Genomic DNA, 25,470 nt, shown 5'->3' with positions numbered 1-25,470 from the left:
GCATTTTTTAAGAATTAAAAAAAGAGTCCTAATCGTTATTCCTTGGGGGGGGGGGGGGGGGGGGGGGGGGGGGGGGATTATTGCCAGAGATGCTGTTATTGAAAGTAAAGCTTTTACATGCGACAACCAATTGGTCTCAGATTTTGCACACGCAAATTGGGGGTGGGATGAACCCTTCTACCCTTCATGGTATTCTAATAAAAGGTCTCACCGGAATGAATTGGTTTGTACAAGCAATGACTTTCCTACGCAACTCCTTTTCGAGATATAAGTGGTGGCCAGCGGGAGGGCTAGAAATTAATTTTATGTTTCATAGTACCTATTCCAATTAAAAGTCTCAACAAAAGGAACTACCGCTCTTCTTTGTGATTCCTTATCAAAACAGGGGGTGAAGGGACTGGTTTTATCCATTATAGTACTTTAATTAAAGGTCTCAAAGAAAGGAATTAATTTCTACCAACCATAGCTTCCTCCTCAATCCCTTTATATAAATAATTTCTTATGTCTCAAGAACAGATTGTCGGGGGAGGGTACTCACAAAAGGCGATTGGGACGCCTGGAAGAAATATCTATTGGTGATGTCAAAACTCTAAGCGAATGTCTCGAAAACGGTTTGTCGTAGGAAAGTATCCACAAAGGCAAAATGATTTGTCCGGACGAGACATATCTGTTGGTGAAGTAGAAGCGAATACCTTGAAAATGAAATGTCGGAAGAGGGTACTCGGGGCAAGTGGAACGTCAGGACGAGACATATCTATTGGTAATGTTAAAACTTTCAGTGCATAACGGAGTGACGGAGGAGTGTACGCTCAAAGGGCAGGAAGAACGTCTAAACGCGACAGATCTACCAGAGATGTAAAAACTTAATTGTGAATATTTCGAAAATGTTGGGGGAAGGTACCTACAAAGGAAAAATGCAATATTTCGGAGAATTTCTCTAATTCTTCTTGCATTATATACCGTACATTTTTAATGTATGCCACGCGACATTTAAAAGTTTATGTGTAAAAAGTCCCCTCCCCATGAATCATTTACCAAGAAAACATCGATAAATACTTACAGCATGCTTCTACCTTATAAGTTAGAACGTATAACCATTTACCTACTAAGCTTTTCGGCTTTTAAAAATGCCCTTTATCTGCACAAGAGTCGTGCACAAGTTATACTTGTTTATATTATCACGTTTTATGGCATCGGCACTAATATAGTGACGATGGGTCACCCTGTATAATCTCAATGTTTTTTAAAGTTAAATGTGGTCGCTAATTTATTTAATTTATGTTTATGTGGGTGGTTTAGTGACCATCTGCCATTGCACATAGCAGTATATCTTCTAGAAAAGTCCTCTAAATTGCTCTTCGCAATTAGCAAAAAATGACAAAACCGCAAACGGCCTTCCTTTATGAAGATTTTGTCTTTAAAGAATGTATCTTATGTCTGTCATGCGCGGGAATAGTCCAGATCTTTCCTCTAATGCTTATGTTGTCACAGATTTCACGTTCATCATGGGCTCATTTTGGCAATAAGATCATCAGTTATAGAAAATGCATGTACTACGTACTTCGAGTAGGGGGGTAACTACAGAATCACATTCCATTGTGATAATCAAAGAAGGTAAGACCAACCTGCATTTTAGTACACCGGAAGTGAGTGGACTACATATCAGAAAGATTGGCTATAATTATATTAAGTGATATTCTTCCTAAATTTATCACCGCAGGAATAGTTTCTTCAGCGTCACGTTTTCGGAATTAAGCGAGGTGTATTTGTTAGCGTTACCGCACACATGCCATTAATTAACTTTAATTTTATTGGTGTAAGTAAGCAGGTTGTTAAGATTAAAGTTAGCTATGTGGATACCGTTACCTGCACGAACTCCTCTCCTTTTGGTGTCTTCGGCGACTTCACAGTTGTTTACAGTAATCAGCAGTCTTCCAACGTGAGTTACGCCTTCAGCAAGAGTCCTTAATGTACGTACTGCTACTGGCGCAATAACCTTCTGTTTTGCGCTATTAATTTGTAACTGTGACAGTTTTCCTTGCGTCTACAAAATTTGTGAATTTCGTGCGAGTGATTTTTTGGTCGTTTCGCGCTAAAGACAATCATGAAGTGTGGTTTGTTAATTGTAAGTACCTTCAGCTACATTTTGGATTATATATATTTGGGTAATATGTGTGCGACGAATTATACTGTTTAGTATGTATTCCGAAATTTGGATAGATTTACCATCAATCATCTCATTCTAAGAATCCATGAAAATTAAGAACCATTTCAGTTGCAGATTTAATATTTTGAGCATGAGCTCGTTATCTGTTTAATTCCACTTTTTCCGGCTGTTAAGCACTTGATTCTGTTATTCGTTATGGTTATAGTTGTCCATAACTCCATAAAAAATAAAATAATGCTTGTTCTGAATGAAGCTATTAGGTATAAGCCAAATTAAATAAATCGCGTTGAAAAGAACTGTCCTCTAACCTGGTTTGACACAAAATTTGCATTTTTTGCCAATAACACCTGTCATTTGCATTGAGCCGGTTTAGATGCAGTATAAATTTACACCTCTATTAGATAATTAATTGATGCTTGAGTTGTAATTTACAAATTTTTATTTGATTGATAGGTGCGAAATCAAAATATTGCATTTAACTGTTATATAACATAACGTCCGCTTTTGTACGCGTAACTCATTATTATAGTTACGAATCATTAAATGGTATGTTATTATTTAATAAATAATAATATTTACTGTTAAGATGTTCATGAATGGGTTATAATATAACAAAGAAATGGTATTAAAAAAGCTTTATGCATTTCTCGTGTAACACTTTTGATTCTTTAATCACCAAAAAATTACATCAACTGGAACCATTCATTCTACTTATATATGTGGAAATTACAAAAACAAAATGAATTGTTTATGTGCAATGTATGCTGTAACGCGGGCAGTTATCTTCAATTAAAGAGGCGATCTGTACCAATTGTATGGTCTTGGTCTTGTAGAAGCTACTTCCATGTTAAGTAGACACCCCTAATTATACGCACTACTTGCCGTAGAAGGTTTGATGTAGGTATTGAATATGAAAGATTGTTAACTGGTTGTTAACTTGTTCTCTAAGATTAATATATATTTACTCGTCCAGTTAGGTAGGTAGGTATAACTGCTTTTAGTACGTGTCAATAATCGTTCGATATTAACAGTTATTAACTAAATTACGCAAGGTTAATGTCTGCATAAAATCTAATTTGTAAATATGAGAAATCGTAATGCTATAATTGAAATTAATTGATAATTTACGTTGAATGACATTAGGGATTAAACTTACCTGATAGGTCCATTCGCATTCGAATACATTTTACGGAAACGCGATGGACCGCCTTCCAAAAAATCTAACGTGCATTTCAGAAACGCTTTACTCTCAAGAACATTCTCTGACGGGACATCGGTAGCTCTCGAAAGCACACAATACGCCTTAGAAAATGCTACAGCGTGTTTAAAAGGTTCTGGAAGGAGCATAGAGACCTCTGTAAAGGATCTATAAAGCTATGGCATAAACCAGAAAAGTCCTATACCCAAGAGAGTCACAGTTACTCCCGCTTTTGAAACCCCCTCGCTCACTCGTTGATTGTAATTTGAGTTACTGTTGTACTTACCTGTCATAGCTCTCGCACATTGACCGTCACGACAAGCTGCGTATTGTATTGTTATTGTAAATTTTCAATCAACATCTTCATTATCGATTTAAGAAAACAAATTTCGGAATACTTATGACTAGATAAAATTCAGAACAAGAGATGTAAAGTTGTCGAAAACTTATGTAAACGTGTGTAATGAGGGGCATTTTAAAGAACAACAAGGGAAGTCACTAATTAAATGGGAGCTAATTATTGGTCAGAAGTCATTATTAAGATGCGACAAATCTACTGTAAACTCACCTTTCACTAGAAACGTCCCTCTGAATCTACGCATAAGGGGTTGGCATCACAGCATTCTGGTCGTCTCCCGCGCTTAAGGGTCATGTAAACAAATATTGCGACTGCTTAACCGCGATCCTCGCCAATGAATTAGTTAACTCATCGGGGGGCGTTAGCCCGGAGCTGGCGCTAAGCTCTCCTGGATCTCCAAACATTCCGGTTGGCGATTGGGGATTGGAGATGGTTTCCTGAAGGGTTAGAATGGAGCTCATACCTATTTGCGAAAGGGTTACGCCGCGCGCACGTGCATTATTTAGGATACACATCCCGCCTTGGCCCTCTGACTAGGACTCGGCCAATAGATCAATAACGTCGATCTATGTCGCTCATTGCCCTACCTGGGAACACCTGCAGGTGAAGCTCACCCCCGAACTCTTTTTGTTAACAATGAGGCATTTATTTTTCGAACTGGGTCGACACCATGATCTACTCGAGCGAGTAGATCACTCAGCGGTATAATCAACGGGAGTTATCCGGGACCGCGTCATAGGCACATGCACATAATGCACTCTAAAAAGCCTAGGAATATATCCGGATATCTGCCAGGGGTTTTACCATAGCCCAATAACAAAGCACGGCCAGCACGATGGCCTCCACAATACACTCACCACCTACACGTGAGAGACACTCACATTAAAGAGTTATTACGCCAAATTCACTACTACTTCCGATGCTCTACTTAGCATCCCTTACGATCGTGACCAGAACGCATACGTTTAACTTAACTACCTTAACACGATCTCTTAGGACCCTTGCACCCATATGTGCAGAATCGCGCATACTTGACCAGTCAGCTTGCCACATTTATCAAATAGGGGTTGCGTTGACATTTTACTTTTTCGTTATTAAGGACTACCATAAAATATCGTTCTTACACGTGTCTGTGCATATTTTATTTTGTATTCTCAATTCTCATCGGAAGAAATTTCTGAGTTTGCAACTAGTCTTATTAGATTTAAACTCAGAAGGTTTCCATAAGTTATTGCGTTAACATAAACTAAAATAAACTGCTTTTGCAGTAGGTATACAAACTACAGAACCATTTAAATTTAAGAAAGAGATGGCTATTTCTCCTTAGGAATTAATTACTCATGTCCGCGCTAGGTAGGAATTTCAGGTTTTAAGTCATTTCATAAAAAATTACTGTGGCTAAGCAGAATCCTGAGAAACAGTTTCATACCCTTAGATTGTTGTGGTTGGGTTGAGCGCCGGACAATCGTGGTATCTATTAAAATGCTTTCTCGTTGTGCGAAATTGAACTTCACGCTCTTGTTATTCATTCAAATAACTTTCGCTTCACTTTTTGTTAAAATTAAAGCAAAGATCAATGTATTTGTCAAACGTGGTGATTGATCTAAGGATAGAATAGGTCGAGGAATAGGTATTTGCGTTTCACTCATTTCCTATCACAACATGATGCCACAATCAGTGGCGGATTTACATACAGGCACACTAGGCACGTGCCTAGGGGCGTCAGCTTTAGGGGGCGGCATTTTTTTGCACTATATTTATTTTAGATAATATTTTAAGTTTTAAAATAAGTCCCCTAACAAGTTACAAATGAAAAAAAATTTTAATTAAAATTATGAAATAAATTGGAATTGGTAGACAGTTTAAACAAACTTAACTACAAGAACGATAATCGCCAATGCAAGTTTTGACATGTGTGAAAACGTAATCTATTAGTTTTAAAAATTTCAAGGTATAATGTGATTTTTATTAGCATCTTAAAGTTTATTGAAATTTAAAGATTATTTTTGGAGGGGCGCATATCTTTTGGTGTACCTAGGGGCGCAAAAAATTTAAATCCGCCACTGGCCACAACTATAAATGATTACAACCATAACCATAGACAACGTATGCATGATTATTTGCCATGTGAATAATACGATAATACAGTATTTTAATGTCACTTCAGTGTCTTTCAAAAGAAATTCTTTAAACGCTTTCATTTACTTCATTGGAGGCTCGATTGGAGGTAATAGTAAGTAAGTAATTGAATTAATTCGTCACGTTAATTTGTAACATGTAGCTAAGCACAGAACAAGCTAATTATCTTCTTCCGGTCTCATTAGAAGTCGGCTTCAATTAAGATATCAATAAATGATCTGGTGATCAGTACACTAAGGAAAAATGTAGAAATAGCGGCAAATTGAATTGTAGGTGGGTATGAGGTAGGTAGCTAGATCAATCAATGTGTTATTAAAAGGAAACACCGACGACGACGTGATCGGTCCATTGACCTAATGAATTACATACAAGCACCTACATATAAAGGTGCACAACAGAACCCGTTATATACTTACAAAGACAGAGAAGCGCAGGAAGTTTAAATTACCTTCTGATGAAATTTCTTAGAAAAAGTACAATGTGGTTTACTTTTTTTCAATAAAATGCACCTTAAACCTAGCATGGGTTGGCATGTACTGTACTAGATAACTACCCATGATATGACCAATCGATCTCATATGTGAGGCATGCTATCACAAAGAAGACCTCCATTGATTTTAGGTAAGTATCTCTTTATGACATTGACCAATCTAGACAGGAGAAACATCTATGTAGGGATACCTACTATTTTTAGCGCATTTCTATAAAAAAATTATCAAAGTCCTCGTGTGAGATCGAAGGGACTTCAGCGCATTTTTTGTGTGGCAGATCGGTGTTTTATTAGTCAGTATTGACTCCACCATCAATAAGATCTTGCTGAAATCTATCACATTCACTTTGTCGGTATCCGCTCCCGTGCACCCGCAATTCACGTTTGAAGTTTTGACTCCACCATCAGTACAATCTTGTCGGGGGCTACCATATTCTCTTTGTCGGTACCCACTTCTGATATCCCGATCACCAGCAATTCGAGTTTGAAGTTTTGACTCCACCATCAGTAAGATCTCGTCGGGGGTTACCATATTCTCTTATTTGTCGGTACCCACCTCCGACCTCCCGTTCACCCGCAATTAGAGTTTGTCTTTTTTACTCCACCATCAGTAAGATCTTGTCGGGGGGCTACCACATTCTCTTTGTCGGCACACAGTTCCGACGTCCCGTTCACTTGCAATTCGCATTTTGGTAGATTTCGCTAAAAACCCGGCACAAAATAGTACTAAATTTTTGGGTACTTCTCAAGCTCAAGCTTCTATATTGGCGACACGAGAAAAAGAGACCGCGATTGGAGCTCTAAGAAACTTCGGGGCGCCCAAAGTCGACTACCCCTCGAAACAATCGGAGAAAAACTGTAGAAGAAGATAGGAAAATACTGAAAAATCTCCAGGTTGGTATAATACGCTCGGGGATGGCGCCCAGATGTCGCCGACCCCACATCTTGTAGCTTTGTCCCTAAAGTTGTTAATTACACGGCCCCGATAAGTACATGTACACTCCTCGTCTTTTTACAAGCGTTCTTCTACGGGCTCGCATTTACTGCCAGCCAGCCAGCCAGCTAGCCAAAGTGAGATTAAAAGCTACCTTTATACAAATAAATTTGCAACAATGCGCTAAAATAGTATATTGTAAGTGAGTTTTCGCTGACAAGTCTGAAGTTTTACGTAGGAGCCGCCAAGTACGGAAATTCTGACGTGTCAGCGGATCTCACTTATCCGTGGTAAACACTAAATTTTTTAGCGCATTTTTTAAGAATAAAAAAAATTATCAAAGTCCTCGTGTGAGATCGAAGGGACTTCAGCGCATTTTTGTGTGATAGATCAGTGTTTTAATAGCCAGTGTTGACTGCCATATTCCCTTTGTCGGTATCCACTTCCGATGTCCCGTTCCCTTCCAATGCGCGGTTGAAGATTTGACTCCACCATCAGGAAGATCGTGTCGGGAGCTACCACATTCCCTTTGACGGTACATACTTCCGACGTCCTGTTCACCCCAAATTCGCGTTTGAAGTTTTCACTCCACCAACAGTTAGATCTTGTCGGAGGCTACCACATTTCCTTTTTCGGGCGTACTTCTATTACACCCACATTTTGGTGGATTTCGCTAAAAACCTTCCACAAGATAGTACTTAATTTTTGGGGCACTTGTTTTATCCTTCATGGTACTCTAATGAAGGTCTCAACGAAAGGAATTAATGTATACTAACCATAGTCTTCCTCCTCGATCCCTTGTCGTGATCGGTTATAATTCCTTATATCTTAAGGGTGAATTGTCAAAGGAAAGTACCTACAAAGGTACAAAGGGACGTTTGAAAGAAATATAACCATTGGGCATTTAAATAAAATTTGATACATAGCCGCTTGGAATAAAAGCAAATGTAGCGCTATTTTCCAAAATTTGGTTTTGTGTAGGATGTGCAGTGCCAACTTTCTTATTTATGGAAGAAATTTCGTAGGGGTGTTTTAAAAAAATGCGCTTTACCTGCACAAGGGTTGTGCACAATTTGTACTTGTTTTTATTAGTATGGTGGAATTTCTTGTATATAAACGGCTAGTCAAAACAGGTATAGAAATCAAAAGAGGCAGAGAAGTAGAAAGGAGGCAGAGAAGTAAAATTTCTCTGCCTGTTTTCCGCTTCACTGCCCCTAGCAACGGAACGATACTTCGCTGTTTGAATATGATCAGCGACATGTCCCATTTGACGTACGTATAAAAAAATAATAATTTTGTCTTGAATATGGTAAAATGGAATAAACGATAAGGACCAATCCCGCATGTTTCTTTGCAGATTTCAACTAGCTTAATAGGAAAACATTCCAATAGCAATAATAATCTACTCTAAATAACAAAATTTTTTATCAAAACAAAAAACAACTAAATGAACTCGACCTTGCCCTTATGCAGTATCCATCTTAAAATAAACGCAATATCCCAGGCATGAACAGATTTTCATAAAAAGGTACTTACTTAACTTAGGGAGATTTTATAATGGAACTGTATGAGTGAGGGAAATAGGAAATCGAGCACCTTCTTGCTATGACTTTCTCGAATTTAGCAAGCCAAATAGATCGTTGTTAATGGTCATATATTATGGAATTTAAATACGAGTGCGATACTGCGATAGTTGCAATATCCTTAGATAGTTTGATGTTAAGCGCATTTTTTTACAAAAAAGAGCGACTATTGTAAATACGGTCCGTACGTCTTTCTGTCCGTTCCTCACACTAATACTGTTCAGTGGCGATTGCTCTTTATTTCAAGTTACCTTGTAGTAATGCCCCTGACAACAAAATATGTATGCTCAACTGTTTCTATACATAGTCCATGGGCCAGTCGACATGACGGTATAATTTGGGGGTACCAATTTTCCTTTTTACAGTGGTTATACAGGTTTATTAGGATGCCAAAAAATCATGATTGCCATCTCAAAGCGGTAGCTAATAGAAATGGCGGCCAATCAAAGATGGCGGATGTAGAGTTTTGTAAAGTAAACTATATCTCTGGAATTATTGATCCAATTTCATTAATCTTTTTTTTAATGAAAACTCTTTATATGTGCTATAAATATTGTTATTAGTACTTTTTCGATAAAATCAACTGTTAATAAGTAATTTAAAAAAATGTTATTTTTTAATTGTTTCCCGAATGTTCTTTACTGCCTGTATTAATACACAATGAATGGTAAAATTATGCGCATATTATGCAGAATATTAGTGAAAAATATGCAAACAGTTTTGATATACAGGGTGGTGACTTGCGTAACGCATCATAGGGATTTCAATGTAAAATTCATAACATGCGATTATTGGCTCCCCAAATTATTTTAGAGCAAAAATGTATTAAGGTTTTTTGTAGAAAACAATTTTTTACGTCAGTCAACCGTTTATTAGTTTTCAATTTTTTACACAATAAAGACGGAAAATTGGAAAAATAAAACCCGCATCTTTTTCAATAATCTGAGATGCCATGGAATTTTCTAAAACAAAAAGATATCCAGTTATCAATTAGCAGCAGTTCGAAATGGATTTTATGATCGACTTGGTTACTGTATTGCAGTTAATAGTGACTTATTCGAACATTTATTGTAAATTGTTATATTAGGAAACCGTTTTTAGTAATTTGGTCTTTCTTTATGTTGAATTCGCTGTTGTAAATATAATACTTTTTGATAGAATTTGATTTCTTTTATAGCAGACATTCCATGGCATGACGGATATTGACGTAGTTTTTGTATTATAAAATTCCATGGCGTCACAGATTATTGAAAAAGATGTGGGTTTTATTTTCCAATTTTCCGTCTTTATTATGCAAAAAATTGAAAACTAATACGGTTGATTGACGTAAAAATTTTTTTTCTACAAAAAAACTTAATACATTTTTGCTCTAAAATAATTTGGGGAGCCAATAATCGCATGTTATGAATTTTACATTGAAATCCCTATGATGCGTTGCGCAAGTCACCACCCTGTATATGCACACGTATACAAAATTATATATGTTGCATAATTTCTAATAAAAAAGGAATTATGATAAACACTAGCAATAAGATGTTTCTCTAAGTTTTCTACACGAAATGATTGTCTCCTGTCGCTAAGAATTAATTTATAAACACTAAGCAGAGAAACTATACTCTACATCAACTAAAGTAATAGGTGCATTAGAAAAGGACAAACTATTGGGAGCAATTTCCAAACCTTCCACAATATCACCAATCATCACCGTAGAGAAAGAGAAAGATAAACTAGTTTGGAAATCATGAAATTAAACATCAATTAAATCAATAAATCTTCCTTTCGGCTTTTGCAGTACCTATGTTTCATTATCGCGTCCGTTATAAAAATCCGAAAAAATGTATTAAAAATTGAAATTAAAATCGATTAAATCTAACAAAAATTTAAATACATCTTAAAATATGCAATTCTATCATGTAAATGCAAAGGACATCAAAATATGCAAGATACGCAAAAATAAATTCGGTTTAATAAATATTGCAAACCGAAGATACACAAAATCTCATAAGACAACCAAAAGTAAACGATTATTCACAGCTTTAGCTGATCAAACAATTGAATTAAAATTAAAATAATTACTAAATACAAAAATCATTGTAGTTACGTCTATAGATATATTGTAGCTGAAGAGCCATGATCAAATAACAAATGATGATGAAATTGGTATGTGCGGATTATGTTTCTAAACCTTCACTTCTGTACTTTAATTGAACTTGTATTTCAATTTGGACGACACTGGGTTCGTTGTAATTACAGATGTGAAAAAACTCCCTTTAACGAGTACTGGGAAAACCTTAAAGAAAGGCTTCAGATAAGCGACGCCTGTTCGACTTTCACTAACTTCCTCGTAAAACGTGACACACGTTTCCGCTTAACGGTAAACAAGAACTTTACAACTGACAAGACTGACTGTCTTGCAATAAATACGATCAAATACGGCTTTTAGCCATAACGTCAGCAAAGAGTTTGTTAATATTGATGGAAAGGTGTATACTGTGCCGATAATTTGACATAAGTAGATTATATAAAACAAAAAATACTTTGGAAAATTGTACGTCAAAATCAAAGAGATGCTATTCCGGTAGCAGCAAAAAGATGAAAGATAACCCTAAGTTTGGCTTCCATATCACCTCACGTAGAATTACCAAACTGGCTCTTGACAACTACCATTACGTAATGCTAATAACTTAAAGTGTACAAGCGCATGCAAACTGCCAACTTGTGGATACGTCACTGAAGAAAAGAAAGAAGGAGCAGATTTTAGTGTATATGAAACTTTTGAAAGTAACGATGGGGTTAATTTAGTTTTCATTAAATGTTAAGAGTTAAAAAAAATTCCGTTCGTTTACTTCATGCATTAGTTACTAATTGTTGATTTTATCGGAAATGTAGTTATGACAATATTGTAGCACACACAAAAGCTTTCATTTAAGAAAATGATGAAGTCGGACCAATAGTTCTAAAGATAGGTATAGTTAATTTTATAGAACTCAACATCCGCCATCTTGGATTGGCCGCCATTTCTATTAGCTACCACTTTGAGATGGCAATTATCGTTTTTTTACATCCTAATGCATGTGTCTAACCGTGGTAAAAAGGAAAATTGGTACCCCCAAATTATACCGTTTCCTTAAATTTAGCCAGTTGGCCCATAGACTAACATGGGTCCCTTGGCGCGCAAGATAGCAGCTTGGGAAGTCCTGTTAGATGGTGTGGAGAGTGACCGCACCGACTGATAAGATTCGATTTTACCGTCGATATTCCAATATTCCAACTCCTTCACCTACGATTCTTGATTTCAAGCACAGATCCCATCCGGCTCAACGCGTATTGCTCGAGCAAAATTGCCTGTGTACCTTCACCGTAGTACTAGGTGTTACGATCCTCAAGAAGTAGACCAAACTGGAGCCAAGTATGCCTAATGCCTTAATCGAAGGGGCCTTACCGCTAATAAACTGGCAGTGACCAAAGCAAAGTTTTGATCATGGCAACGCTTTCTCGAGTTAGCGTGTCGGTTAACCTCTGGGTAGTCTATCTATAACTCACGCCAGGGAAGATTACCGATCATAGAACACTTGATCCCGATCTACAATCTATGTTTTTCTTAAGATGCGATCGACTTCCGGAATAGGATCGTGCCAATATGTTGAACGAAAAGTGACCGGCAATCTTTCCTGGCGAGAGGTTTAGGTATCTATTCATAGGGGAGCCCGACCCGGCAGTACATAAGACACACCAAAGGTCCATTGTGCCTACCACCTTTTTTTTCAACTAAGTTCAGAGCCCGTTCCGCTCAATAAAAAATAGGACCCTGTTTATCGTTTAGTTACTTCACCCTCCTCGGCTTCAGATAGCTGTCGCAACTAGGTTCAGAACACCCTCTTGGCCTACTCTCAATAAAGGATAGGACACTGTTTAGCCTAAGTTGCTTCACCCCGGTTCCAGCTGTCGCCAAGGAGCTGATGTCTGTCTCTGATCAAAGCGTCACAGTGACAGACCACATGCTCGGTAGTTTCATCTTCCTCGCCACAGAACATGTGCTTTTCCACAAGTCCAATGTTATGTAGGTGATAGTTGACCATCCATTTCCCAATAAGGACAGTCTAATGTATTCTTCATAAGGGGAGCACGACCAGACAGCACTTAGGCGCACCGAAGGCCCATTGTCCCTACCCCCTTTCTTTTGTAACCAGGTTCAGAGTACGTAATTAATCTTATGTAACTTTAACGGCACATGTTTTACCCTTCAATTGTCTTGATCATGTTGGGAAGAGCAGAGAGCTTACCAGAGCGTTGAGGATGAGTGAATCTTTTAATCAACGCTCAGTGATTCCCAAATGGTGAACTACGGTTCACGAGACGGTTCATGTTGTTAAAATTCCGTTTTAAATGTAAAAAAAGCCGTAATTACAATCGTATCGAAGATCGGAGCATGTTGAAAGAGTATGATTAAAATAATTAATCTAAAATTGACAGCGGTTACTAAGACAATAGTGAAACTCAATGGAATTCACTGCCATTAATAAAATTCTTGTACCAACCCATCCACGTTAGAACAACCGACATACCAAAAGCCTTACGCATCGAAGAAATGTGACCCATAACACTATAGACCTAAATTCAACCTAACCTTGACGTTGCCCACGTCCTTCGCGCTTCCTGAATAATAAGTCCAGTTTTACAATAACCTAGTCCTAGATAAATCACGACACAATTCCTATCTCTCTTCCAACAACAGATAATCATTAAATTGCACTTACATTATTAAAATGTTTGTGATAAAACGGTAAAAGCAAAATTCTTAATACTTATGCAAATATGTTGGAAATATTTTTTTTAAATGCAAGTTCCCGTTACTGCCATAAATAAATACATGTTTAACTGTATCGCAAATACTGTGGTTATACTAAACTTCGCCCATACTTTCGATTCGCATTTAAAATTGATTAAGTCTTTATAGAAAATCAATCATTTTTTTTTGGACAAACAATACTCGTACTTTATGAAGAGATCGTTAAGGAAAAGTAAAGGGAAAGTAACGATTGCCTACTTGATCAGTAGCCTACTGATTTTTAAATGAAATTTGTCTTTTTTATGACAAAGGAACGATGTGTTCGACCAACGCTATAATATAACAATGTCTTTAATTTAAAAGCGTGCCGAACCAGTTTTTCCACCTGTTAATTTGAAAATAAAAAATTATTTGCAGAAGAAAATGGAATTGTCTAATTATGACTTGCCTAGTTTAATAAGCGAGGTCAATGGCAGAGTTCTAATTCAAATTTTCGGCACGCAAACTTTGACATTACACGGACGGCCCACATGCAAGTTCATACCTGTACCAAAAAAGTGTGGGCCAGATGTCCAAATCTGCATTTACGAATAAGTACCAAATTGTGTAAATCAGTTCGTTAGGATTTGTTTTTCTTAAAATTACTTACAACATTGAAAATCGAAGAGTCATTAATTCTGGGGTTACTCATCTCTTATAATTGCAGGTGTGTAATTTGGACAAGCAATAATCCCAACATTCCCCAACATAAGAAAGTTCGAACACACAAAGTCCACGGTAAATTTATTCCAGCACAAAGTGAAAAATAATGAAAATATTCAAATACTTCACCCTCAATATCTTGTTTGAGTTTCCGTTTTTAGAATACCTTATAACGGGATTGGATTTTTTTTTAATTGAGATTTATATTGGTATTTCGTGGTGTATTCTGCAATTTTCCCCGTGTGTAGGAACGGGAAAGAATAACTGTATACCGCAGAGGGCACGACTTAACAACAGCAAATCAACCGCAACCCTAGCACTGGAGTTTGGAGACAAGGTTTTGGACTTCTATTTTTACCGATTATGATTTATTTTTAGACGATAGTAATCTTACACATGGTAGTACCAGGGGGCGAGCACTGGGACTATTTTCCATCTTTGGAACCGTGTAGCGAGGGGGCACTCATGATATTTGAAGATCCTGATACCGTGGGCGATGTAGTGACAGTTTAAAGATAGACGATTGAGTTTTATAATGACGTGCACCATGGTTTTAGGTTCCCTATGTAGATTCTTGAAACCGTGTAGCTTCTTGGCAATCGAAGTAAAGTTTGGGTGGCATGTTTTAAGTGCAGAACTTCTTCACTGGGTATCTATGGAAGTAGAGTCCCTACAGCTTTTTGTTTGCAAGGCTAGAGTTGGGTTCTTTCCAAAATGCCGCATGTCACTTTTCCTTCTTCAATTAGACGCGGTCCGATATATTAACAAGGATACGACCATTTATGTAGGTATTCCTTATTAGTTCGGTAATTGAAGTTTGGTTAATCAGGTGATTTCCAGAATGTAAAGTATCTTAATAGGTTTGGTTATGTTACGTGGGAGTGTGTTGCTTAAATACGATACAGTCCTATACTCTATTGCATTTTTCATAAGGGGAGCACGACCAGACAGCACTTAGGCGCATCGAAGGCCCCTTGTTCCCATCCCCATTCTTTCGCAACTAGGTTCAGAGTACGCTCCTGGCCTCCTCTGCCTGTACAGCTAAGTGTAAATTCTCTAGTCCCAGAAGTTCCGCCATTGGCGTCGTTTTCATGGCTATAGTGGCTCCCAGACAGGCAAGCCAATATACCAGTCGAGTACGAGTACTACAGATGTACTGTCAAAAGCCCTCCTAATTATACCAGCTCCTTAGAAGAAACGATGATAGGCTGATGGGCCTGTAATTCTTCGCCATGTCATTTTTGACACGACCCGGCTTAGATAAGCATACAACTCTTACCTGGGGATATACCCTAAAGCTAAGCAGGCTCTAAAGAGGCGCAAATGTAAGAGCTGCGGTTTCAAGCCTTTCTGCAGAATATCAGGTCTGCCCTCTTAAATGGGTTGAACGTGTTGACTGATCTCAGAGATCCATCGGTAACCACCCGGGCATCTACCTTCCAGTTGATGGGTCTTACACCGGCCCGGACCCAGGTAGTCCCTTTTGGTGGGTCCGAAGCTGCGTAATCTCCTGGATAGTGTGTTTCCAGGAGAGATGCGAGAACCTCGTTTAGACCTTCGAATATGGTCTTTATATCTGCGCCGAGCGATCTTGAGAACTATCCAGTCCGCAGGCAGGTTAGTTCGCATGGCCCTATTAAAGGGCCCGCCGACCTCCTTACAAACCAGTTAAAGCCTGAGTCCAAGGTGTTCTCTTCGTTCCTCAAAACGTCCGCGGTTTACAGCTTGTCCTCATAGACACTGTTATACCACAGCTAACGGATGTCTCTTACCTTCCACCTGCCGTGCTTTCCGGCAGAGCAAAGGTGGCCCATAACCGATGTAAGTGGATCGGGAATTCCGAAACCTACGAGGCTCGACTGGAATGTCAGATTTAGTTGGAAAAGAATGTGGTGCGAAAGCGACGGCTCATCAGACAACCTCCAACTCGTGATCATGTGAGATCTAGTGTGAGATATTGCAAAGGAGCCCAACGTCAGAGTCGGTAAACTCCTGCGCTGTGATAAAGTCAGAGCCTGCTACCTGAACATTCATATCAGTTGTTTGCAAGTACTCTAGAAGGTGGTCGCCCCTCAAGTTCGTGTCCGTGCTACCCCACGCAACATGGTGTGCCTTTGCATCACAGCCAACTACAAGAGCGAGCCCTTCAATTCAACAGTACTATATCAACTCAGTTAGCTCCCTGGTAGGTGGAATCTCTTCCGAGTCGCACGGGAGACAGGCTGAGCAGACCACCAAGTGCCTGCTCCGTCCCCTGCCATCTTTAAAGCTGAAGTTTAGAGCTACGAGATACCTGAAACAGATATCAGTCATTAGATAAGACTTGATTTGTCTATCGAGTTATCGACATAAATGCAAGTCCTAGGGTTCAGTTGCCTGTCCCTCTTTATTATAATAAAGAGATTCCTCGACATTACCCAGTCGTTTTACGCGTCCTCTGTAAACCCAAGATTCTTGTATGACGCATACACCTGTCTGCTTTACAACAAGTTGACGGCCTATTACACAGGTCGCCCCCTTACTGTGCTGCAAATTGCTCTATAAGGAGATGTTACCTCGCCCATCACTGATGTACTAGGTACCCCCTCCTTTAGTCATGCCGATTGTTCCGAACCCTGTAACTATCCGTTATAACTACGAATCTTGCATAACCCGACGCAGGTCTGGAGGGCGCGGCTTTTCATTGCAACTGGTCCTTAGTCCTTTTTCTTTTATATTGCTCCGGTTGTATTTAGAACTCTGCGCGCATTAAAAATAATATGACAGCGCATATAAAGAAGAAGCTCGCTTTTTATGTTGCAACCAAACCTACGAGACGAATACTGGAGCAGTAGATACTCTTCCCTCTCAGAACCTAAACTCTGTTCCTTCCGTTCCCATCCTTAACTTTACCGATCCTTACATTCCCGTTCTCTGGGTCAGGAAACCCTAAAAAGTCACCTCCGGTATCTCTCGGAGGTGGAATGAAACGAGTTTTCCCACTGAGGCTGTTGGATTAAAAAGAACTTTCTGATTTCCCTCTGGATAAAATTTTAAAAGAACTTATCGCATTTGACCTATCATTTAAAATACGAATTGTTAGTGTAACGTGTAACAATTAAATTGCATATAGACGTACAAATACGTTTTAAAGAGCATACCTGGAGTTTGATTTATGTCTCTCTCCCTTTCCTTCACGTCTCCTAGATACCATCAAGTCTTCTTCACGCCTCCTTCACTATTTTTTATAGATTTCACATTCTTTCATCCTCCAGTGACAAACCTGCCTTACCCATTGACCCCATTGTTATCTCTTTTTGGCCCAGCAACCCCCACTTAAAACTCCTTTAACGGCTTTAACCATTCATAGTTCACCGTTGTAATACCGGTTCGTAATACTAGATACTCACTTGCTCTCTAACCCGAATACCATGTGCTAGAACAGCAAAGATGTATAACCTCATGCGCGGCATTAATATAAGCGCTAATTCTATATGCAAACTTCATTTTACGGACTATACCTTCATAGTCTAAGGACTATACCTACTAAACTGTCGTGTCCTTGCGCAGAACCTAGCACCATTGTACGAGTAATTACCTACGCCTCTGAATAATCTGGAATTGACAAGGCGTATTTTCCCAGTTCCTATTTATTGATAAGTCCACGAATTGGTGTAATTAATATTTTATCATGAGATGAATAGCGATTTTCAGAAAAAAAGCAATCGAAGACATGGAAACATAAAGGGCCAGGGGGCGAATATATTTTGAGGTGCAGGACCGATTACCGTAGTTATTTTAAAAAAATCTCGGATCAATACTACTATCAGTACTATCTATCCAATAAAAGCAGTTTGAGGAACGGACTGACATCAGACACACAATAAAGTACCTACTTATACAAAAATCTACTTTTCCATTTCGTAAAATAAGCTAAAAACTGACGTAACCCTACGATCATTTTAAACTAAAATAGGTACCTACATAACTGTAATAATAGATTTGCTACCATAATTATACCATATACCATTTGGTTAATAACAAGTCTTGACGGATGTCTGTTAAGAAACAGTAATTAACGTTAATCTTCATAACACTTTCGAACATTATAGTAGGATGCAATTATACCAGGGATACCAAATACAAACTTCTGAACAGGCCTAGCTTGCTTGATGGAACGAAAATACACACCGAGTGAAAGAATTTCAGTTTAAAAGGGACAACTCTGAGTGGCTTATGGCGTTTTTTCAAAGACAATTGTAGATCTTGGGTAATTAAAAGCATATTACCTGCATATATTGCATGATTTGTACCATAACAGTTATTATAAAGATACTAGATAGTACCTATGCAATTAGTTTTTTAGTGATATTGTTATGTTGTGTTCATTTCTTCAGAAACGCCATTAAACTTTACCACTATAATGGTAGATGTCATTAATGGGATGGAATATAAATGAGAACAGGACTGGAAAGTTAGTTAATTATCCTTGCTAAATATAATAAAATTTTTAGATTACCCATATGAAGTAATAGCTCTTTTAATACCATAAAATAATTTCATACTTGCATAATAATTATTTGTAGTAAAATTACGTGTCGCCTATTATAATTTGGAATCAACTATTTTCAGGCATTTGCTCTGACATCGCAAGTAATTGGAATCGTTCGATCACCCACGACCTCCAACAGCGAGGAACCCCCCGAGGGATACTATGCATTCGTTGAATCACCAAACGCCGAACCTCCACGCGTTCGACCACCACCATATACTTACCCACCAGTCGACTGCAAGGAAGATAATGACAAATCTCCGCATTCGTTGTATTACAACATATGCGGAGATTTAAATAAGGGAAGCATCCCGAGAAACCCGATGGGACAAAACGTGTTTGGTTCTCCTTATCCATTGTAAAAAAATCTAATACTGGTTGAACCCTCAGTATAACAATAATTGTTGCAGTGAATTAATTCGAAATCAAACGTTGAAGTTCTTAAGCAGGACACTACCAATTTTAAAGGGTGACGAAACTTTGCCCAAAGTTGCGCAATACCAAGACGACTTCATTTCGCACAACACGTAAGTCGAAGGCTTCAAAATTACCTCTTATTTGTAGACTTAATTGTGCAGAATTAATGATTCCTATGACAAGAAAGAACGGTCCAAACGAGACGTGACGGAGGTGGCGAGTAACGCAACTTATGCCAATAAAACTGCTAGTTCACGTCAGGCACGTAAGTTCTGTGACCAAGGTGGAGTTTTTTGCATGCTATATAAGGCGATTAATGGAGAAATGCCTCCTGCCAAGTCATCGCCGCAGTTACCGCTGGAAAGGCGCGACGACGTTGCCGCGACGCACTACGAAGGACCACCGACGCCATGCCCCGCGAAAGTCGAATACGCGACTCCCGTTTTCGCCAAGAATTACCAAGGCATCTGGAGATACGTGGTTCAAATTCCATACGAGGGATATTTCACGCAAACGATTGAGGTCACAAGGTAATGCTGAGCTCGTTTCCATTCAGAGGTTTCATTGAGTTTTACAGGTGCCTACAGTCGAGGTGCCACTACCTTGACGGTGGATGTCTCTCGTCGCCACGTTGGTCGAGTCTTCTAGTTGCAGAAATTTACTATCCGGACGCCGTGCTAAGCGGCAACGATGCGGCGTATCCACAAAGAAGCCCCGTTTCGCCGTCCCAGCCTCCTTCAGTGCAAGATTTCCAGGTTTGTAAAACATACCTTGGTACTGAAAGCCTAATTATACTTTTTAAGAACTACCAACAGTACCTCCACAAGAGAGCGGGAGTACAACCCGGTTCTATCGAGACGCAGACCACTGTGAGACCAGCACACTGCGACGGGATTGATTCGTTGGGATGCTTCCAAGTACGCTTGTACTACGACTGGTTCCTCGTTCCCGGTTCGTGCAAGTGCTGGAGGCCGGATTACTTTAATAAATACTCGAGAAGGAAATCAGATCTTTGAATAAGTAGTTATAGGTACCTTGTGGAGACTGTATAATTTGCTATTGATCTACGGCCGGAAGTACCTGTGTAACATAGGGCAGCCTAGATGATAAATAATGTATAATATTGTAAACAATTACGGAATGATAGAACTACAACTTACCACTAATAAAATATTGGATAAAAACAACATAATTCCGAAAATGAATTCTATTGTTTTTCTTCGACCGAAAATAATTAATGTGGAGGAGGTGTTTTGGTTATTGTTAATTGTACTATATTTTGTTTAAATAAATATTTTATGATTGATTTGCCTCTTGATTTAGAACGCTCACAAGCTCAGTGTACCATGAAAATAGTGTAATTGTTTATAACGAGAATCCTAGCATATTTGGGGGGATTATGCAACTTCAATACTGGCGTGACTTTTAATAGTACCACATTATATACCTACCAAGGTAGAGACATGATTTCCTGATCATTCAAGATTACATCTCGAGCCGCTTGTTTCCAGCTTTTGTTTTCTTTTGTGTATGCCGGACATCGTTTTATTCGGAAAAAAAATGCTACTCAACATAGTATCTACTTCTACGGGTTATATGAAAAGATAAAGTTGATAATGATTTCTCCGAAATGAAACATGTCAACGTCTCTTGTAAAACTCAATAACTGACAATGAGAAAATGTTTTTTTTGTATCTGCTTAAATAACATCAGAAAAAAATAAAAACTAAATCAACAAATTTCTTGTCCCTAATTTGACTACCTTCATATCTTCTATGGTTTCCGAAATCCCCATGATTAGCGTCTGCGTAACTACCACTGTCTAGCAGGGGGCGCGTCCCCCCTGCGCCCCCTTTAAATCCGCGCCTGGCATTGAATAAAAATTTTTTTATCCAATGGTGGAAGTAAAAGTCAAGCAAGCCGTATTTTGTTCTGTCATTGAGATATTTTTAACGAGTAATTTCGTTAGAATTTTTTGGAAATGGAATAATTTTAAGTAAGTAAGCAATAATTTCTCTGAAAATGACGGATGGTGGCAATTATTCATTTTAGAGAACTTCTCTAAACGTTTTTTGAGCAAAATTTCGGTTTGTAATTTCTAAAACTGACAGCGTAACAGTTCTCATTATTAACTACTAGTAATTAATATGACCATATTATTAACCACTTTAAACAACTGCCAAGAACGCCTAATCGCCCAATCGCTCTTTGTGAATCCTCCAACATTCAGCTTTCCAATATTCTCACAATATGTTTTGACATTCCCAATAATAGGTCTACGATATGAGAAATTATAACCGATTTCCCTAACGGGGAAGAAACGGTTATTGGAGTCATACAAGGCAATCAATAAATCCTTACTTAAAAATCCGATACAACTGAATACCGAACGATCCTCGAGATCTTCACACATACATAATTTTTATAATACACCTTAAGGGGTTGATTCTGTCCCACCAGATCAGCATGGCTTGTAAAACGAACTTTTGAATCGGCATTATTTTGCATGCGCAAAACAAATTTTTTGATTCGGTACTAGTTTTACTTTTATTCGAGGTGCCTACATACAAAATTTCATCTAAATATCTTAACAAATAAAAAAAACGACTGCGCATGCGCAAAACAAATTTTTTGATTCGGCTCTGGTTTTACTTTTATTTGAGGTGCCTACATATAAAATTTCATGCAATTCGATTCACAACTAACGGAGATGTACTCTTTGGTATACCAAACAAACATTTTTACATCTCAAAACAAACGTTTGGAGCAGGTGTATCAATAAATAACTAGCATTTTATGCAAAATGTATAATAACAAATTGTGACATGAAATTCAGATTTATGATTAGTATCAGAAAAAAATAAATTGATTATGCTTTTTGGTAATGAAGGTGTAAGTATACACTTCATCTTTGATATATCCCCACAAGAAAAATCACAGCGGATGATATTCAGAGATCTGGAGGCCAATTGCAAAGAGCGTCATCAATTTTACCAGTACACAAGACAAGACAAACCACCGTAAACAAAACTTTCCAATGGTACGAACACGAAGTGAAGTGGTCTTAAAGGTACATTAAATGTTACTGGATTAATATTAAATCCAGTAACATTATAAAGCGGAATCAGGAAGATCATTTGCAATTACCCTGTGTTTTGAGCAGTTGCTGGTACTTTAGATACCAAATACTATTGTATTTGTCATTTTATCTTAACCTCAAATAATTTTTAAATTTGTACTCGACTCGTAGAAATTTGTAAATGTGCCTTATAAGAAAGTTAATAGTAAATATTGATTGATAACAGTTGAATGATTGTACCTACATACGGTTATTGACCAATTTTATGAAACATTAATCTTTGTTTATATTTGATAAGTGATAACCCTACTAACTGCCCTTGTTTCCCGGCTACAGTGATAAATTAAATAATTGTCTCCTTTTTACGGACAGTGTTTATTAATTCATTTCACTATTGTAAATCGTGCACGTCTAATTGCGGTAAATACTAGTACACACCATGAAAGTTAAGGTAAGCCAACTTGATTTCTTGTAGTAGGTAAGAGTTTGTTCGTAGATTGGAATTATTGGTGGATCTGGATTAGATAATCCAGATATTTTAAAAAATCGCACGGAGAAGACTATCACGACGATCTTTGGTTCTCCTTCGGATGCATTGATCGAAGGTGAGATAGAGGGTGTGCCCTGTGTTTTGTTAGCACGTCATGGTCGTAAACATACGATTATGCCGGGAAATGTGAATTATCGTGCAAATGTGTGGGCCCTAAAAGAAGCTGGTTGTACACATTTGGTTGTTACAACCGCCACCGGTTCTCTACAGGAACATATAAATCGAGGTGATTTCGTCATTCTGGATAGCTTTATTGACCGGTGAGGCAGATCTGTTAGTGAGAAAAGTCTGTAAATCAAATTTTGTAGAACACAGAGTAGAAAGCAGACATTTTATGATGGTGAACCGAATTCCCCAGTCGGAGTGTGCCATATCCAAATGGAGCCCGCATTTTGTCAACGTACAAGACAGATTATTATAGAGGCAGCGAAAGAGTTAGGGTTGCCTTTCCATGAAACAGGAACTGTAGTTGCAATAGAGGGACCAAGGTTTTCCAGCAAAGCCGAAAGTTTAATGTTTCGTCAATGGGGCGGACATGTCATCAACATGACTACTGTCCCTGAGGTAGGTAATAATCACGCTAGAGAAATGGAAACAAAAATAACAAGAAACCACAATAATCCTTTAATTATCAGCAAAGAACTAAAGAGAAAGTAGAAATCATTATTAATTAGGAAGGATTTGTTCAAAACTTTCATGAGATTTACTCTTACTTCGCTATTAGTATAGGTACAGGGTTTTTTTTTTGGAGACCTTTAGTTAAACGTTTCTGGGAAAGAAATATCGAAAGTAGCTAGTAATTTAGTTTTTTTTAAATGGAAATCCCCTCTTTTTATTGAATTTTTGGATTCTATGTGAAATTTCAGTTCTTTTGACCCCCACATGTCAATATCTACAGCTTATGGTTTTTAAGTTATTTTGACTTAAAAAAAAAAGTTGAGGATGCAGTCGGTACCTTGAAAGCCATGAAAATTGATTACCTACTTAAAAACAGTTGTAATTTATATTTGGGAAAGTGAGATCTATTTTTCTACCCATTGTGATAAGCAGAGCAAAATTTATCGGAGGTCATCTGAAAAAAAAAGGTACACATAAAATAAAGCAAGTTTGTTATAAAGGGTGTTTTATGACGAATGTCGGTTATCTATGTTCTGGTCTGTATCTCAAAACTGAAACATCCTTTTTGATATATTTTAATTTTTACATCATAATTGTCATTTTTTGTATTTAAGAGTTTTTATTTAATTGGAGATGGTTTATTTTTCAAGTGGTTCCGCTTTAGCATTCAACTTGGCACTTATGCTGTAGGTATAGGAGATTGTACAGTAATTGATAAAAGTAATGATCACCTAATAGGCAAACTCTACAGCATAAGCAACCAAAACATGCGCACAACGCACCCGAAAAGTGGATTTTTTAAAGGAGGAATGAGTTCAAAATCAATAGGCTTCATCTACAAGACACTGTACACAATATTCACTAATAAAACGTAGGTATAAGTTTTGTATACCAGAGACTCTTAACATGCTAACAAGAAACAGTCAGACAACGACACTGTAACATGATTTTTGCAAAAACTATTTCTGTTGTGTATTTCTCAACGAGACATCACAACAATTTTTTTTTCAAATTATTGTACACGTTTAATTTTACAGTTAGTACAAATAGAATGGGATTTGTTTCTTCTTTGGTCGCTTGCTAATGATTAGTTTTATTGTGGTGACTTGGTGTTTTGATTTCAGTTTTTGTTACTTCAACCGCTACTAAATTTCTAGTATTTCATCATTTGCATTGACATACATTTTTAGGTGGTCCTAGCTAAAGAGGCTGGCCTTTGTTATGCCGCCATTGCCTTGGCTACGGATTACGACTGCTGGAAGGTGACAGGTGAAAAGGTGTGCGTAGGAGATGTCATGGCAACATTTCAGCAGTCGGTACCAAAAGTTATCAATTTAATCACAAAGGTTGTACCTAGGATTAATGCTCAAAATTGGGACACAACAATTAATGAATTGAAGGAAACTTCTGAGAACAGTGTAATGCTGCCACATTAGAAATATTTACTATGTATTTGGTGGGGAAAAATTGGTGGTGTACAGGTTTTTTTATGGAAGGAATGAAGGTCAACATCTATTATAAGTGATTTTCTGTCCATTTATTGTGATTAACTGTAGGGGAATAAACATCCCAACAATTTTCTATTCTGCAAAATTATTATATCACTTGAACAGTCACTTATGTTATTCACATGGTGAATCATATGTGAGAAAATTCCATTATTAAAATGTTATGAAATGAAATATATTTTGTATCATTTGGTGTGTTTAATGCTTGGTTTAATGTTTATATGATCTATTATACAATTACCTATATAGTCTCCAATTTGGATCTCCATGGTGGATAGTATCTGAAGACGGCATTCAAGAAAAACAACGAAGAGAAAGAAAATGGTAAATAGAGGAAGGAAAAGTTTGAAAATCCACGACTGGATAAGTGAAACAAGATGGGGGAGCAGGGATAGGAAAATTGTGAT

The 25,470-nt window shown here is 37.8% G+C and overlaps 2 protein-coding genes across 2 annotated transcripts; both read left to right on the top strand.

Annotated features, from left to right (window-relative positions):
• Window positions 1–1,674: 1,674 nt before the first annotated feature.
• LOC116168639 lies at window positions 1,675–20,614 on the top strand. The gene is made up of 6 exons (XM_031484573.1): window positions 1,675–2,125; window positions 18,972–19,249; window positions 19,302–19,418; window positions 19,470–19,838; window positions 19,886–20,063; window positions 20,112–20,614. The coding sequence occupies exons 1-6, from the start codon at window positions 2,105–2,107 to the stop codon at window positions 20,322–20,324; spliced, it is 1,176 nt and encodes a 391-aa protein (XP_031340433.1). The 5' UTR covers window positions 1,675–2,104; the 3' UTR covers window positions 20,325–20,614.
• Window positions 20,615–22,511: 1,897 nt separating this feature from the next.
• On the top strand, window positions 22,512–25,136 carry LOC116159634 (S-methyl-5'-thioadenosine phosphorylase). The gene is made up of 4 exons (XM_031472659.1): window positions 22,512–22,838; window positions 22,884–23,197; window positions 23,246–23,501; window positions 24,746–25,136. Exons 1-4 carry the CDS (start codon window positions 22,827–22,829, stop codon window positions 24,989–24,991), a joined length of 828 nt encoding a protein of 275 aa, XP_031328519.1. The 5' UTR covers window positions 22,512–22,826; the 3' UTR covers window positions 24,992–25,136.
• Window positions 25,137–25,470: the final 334 nt, after the last annotated feature.

The sequence above is a fragment of the Photinus pyralis genome, unplaced genomic scaffold, assembly GCF_008802855.1.
Source record: "Photinus pyralis isolate 1611_PpyrPB1 unplaced genomic scaffold, Ppyr1.3 Ppyr1.4_LG1, whole genome shotgun sequence".
Classification (NCBI taxonomy): Eukaryota; Metazoa; Arthropoda; class Insecta; order Coleoptera; family Lampyridae; genus Photinus; species Photinus pyralis.
Note: the sequence above shows the minus strand (reverse complement) of the source record. Positions and strands in the feature narration are given on the sequence as shown.

What these genes read in the sequence shown, in the direction of transcription:
- LOC116159634 (XM_031472659.1), top strand. An exon ending in CTGGATAGCTTTATTGACCG is followed by an intron (nt 23,198 to 23,245) that starts GTGAGGCAGATC and finishes CAAATTTTGTAG; the next exon opens with AACACAGAGTAGAAAGCAGA. An exon ending in ACATGACTACTGTCCCTGAG is followed by an intron (nt 23,502 to 24,745) that starts GTAGGTAATAAT and finishes ATACATTTTTAG; the next exon opens with GTGGTCCTAGCTAAAGAGGC.
- LOC116168639 (XM_031484573.1), top strand. Translation starts at nt 2,105, where the DNA reads ATGAAGTGTGGTTTGTTAATT. An exon ending in CAAACGATTGAGGTCACAAG is followed by an intron (nt 19,839 to 19,885) that starts GTAATGCTGAGC and finishes TGAGTTTTACAG; the next exon opens with GTGCCTACAGTCGAGGTGCC. An exon ending in CTTCAGTGCAAGATTTCCAG is followed by an intron (nt 20,064 to 20,111) that starts GTTTGTAAAACA and finishes ATACTTTTTAAG; the next exon opens with AACTACCAACAGTACCTCCA.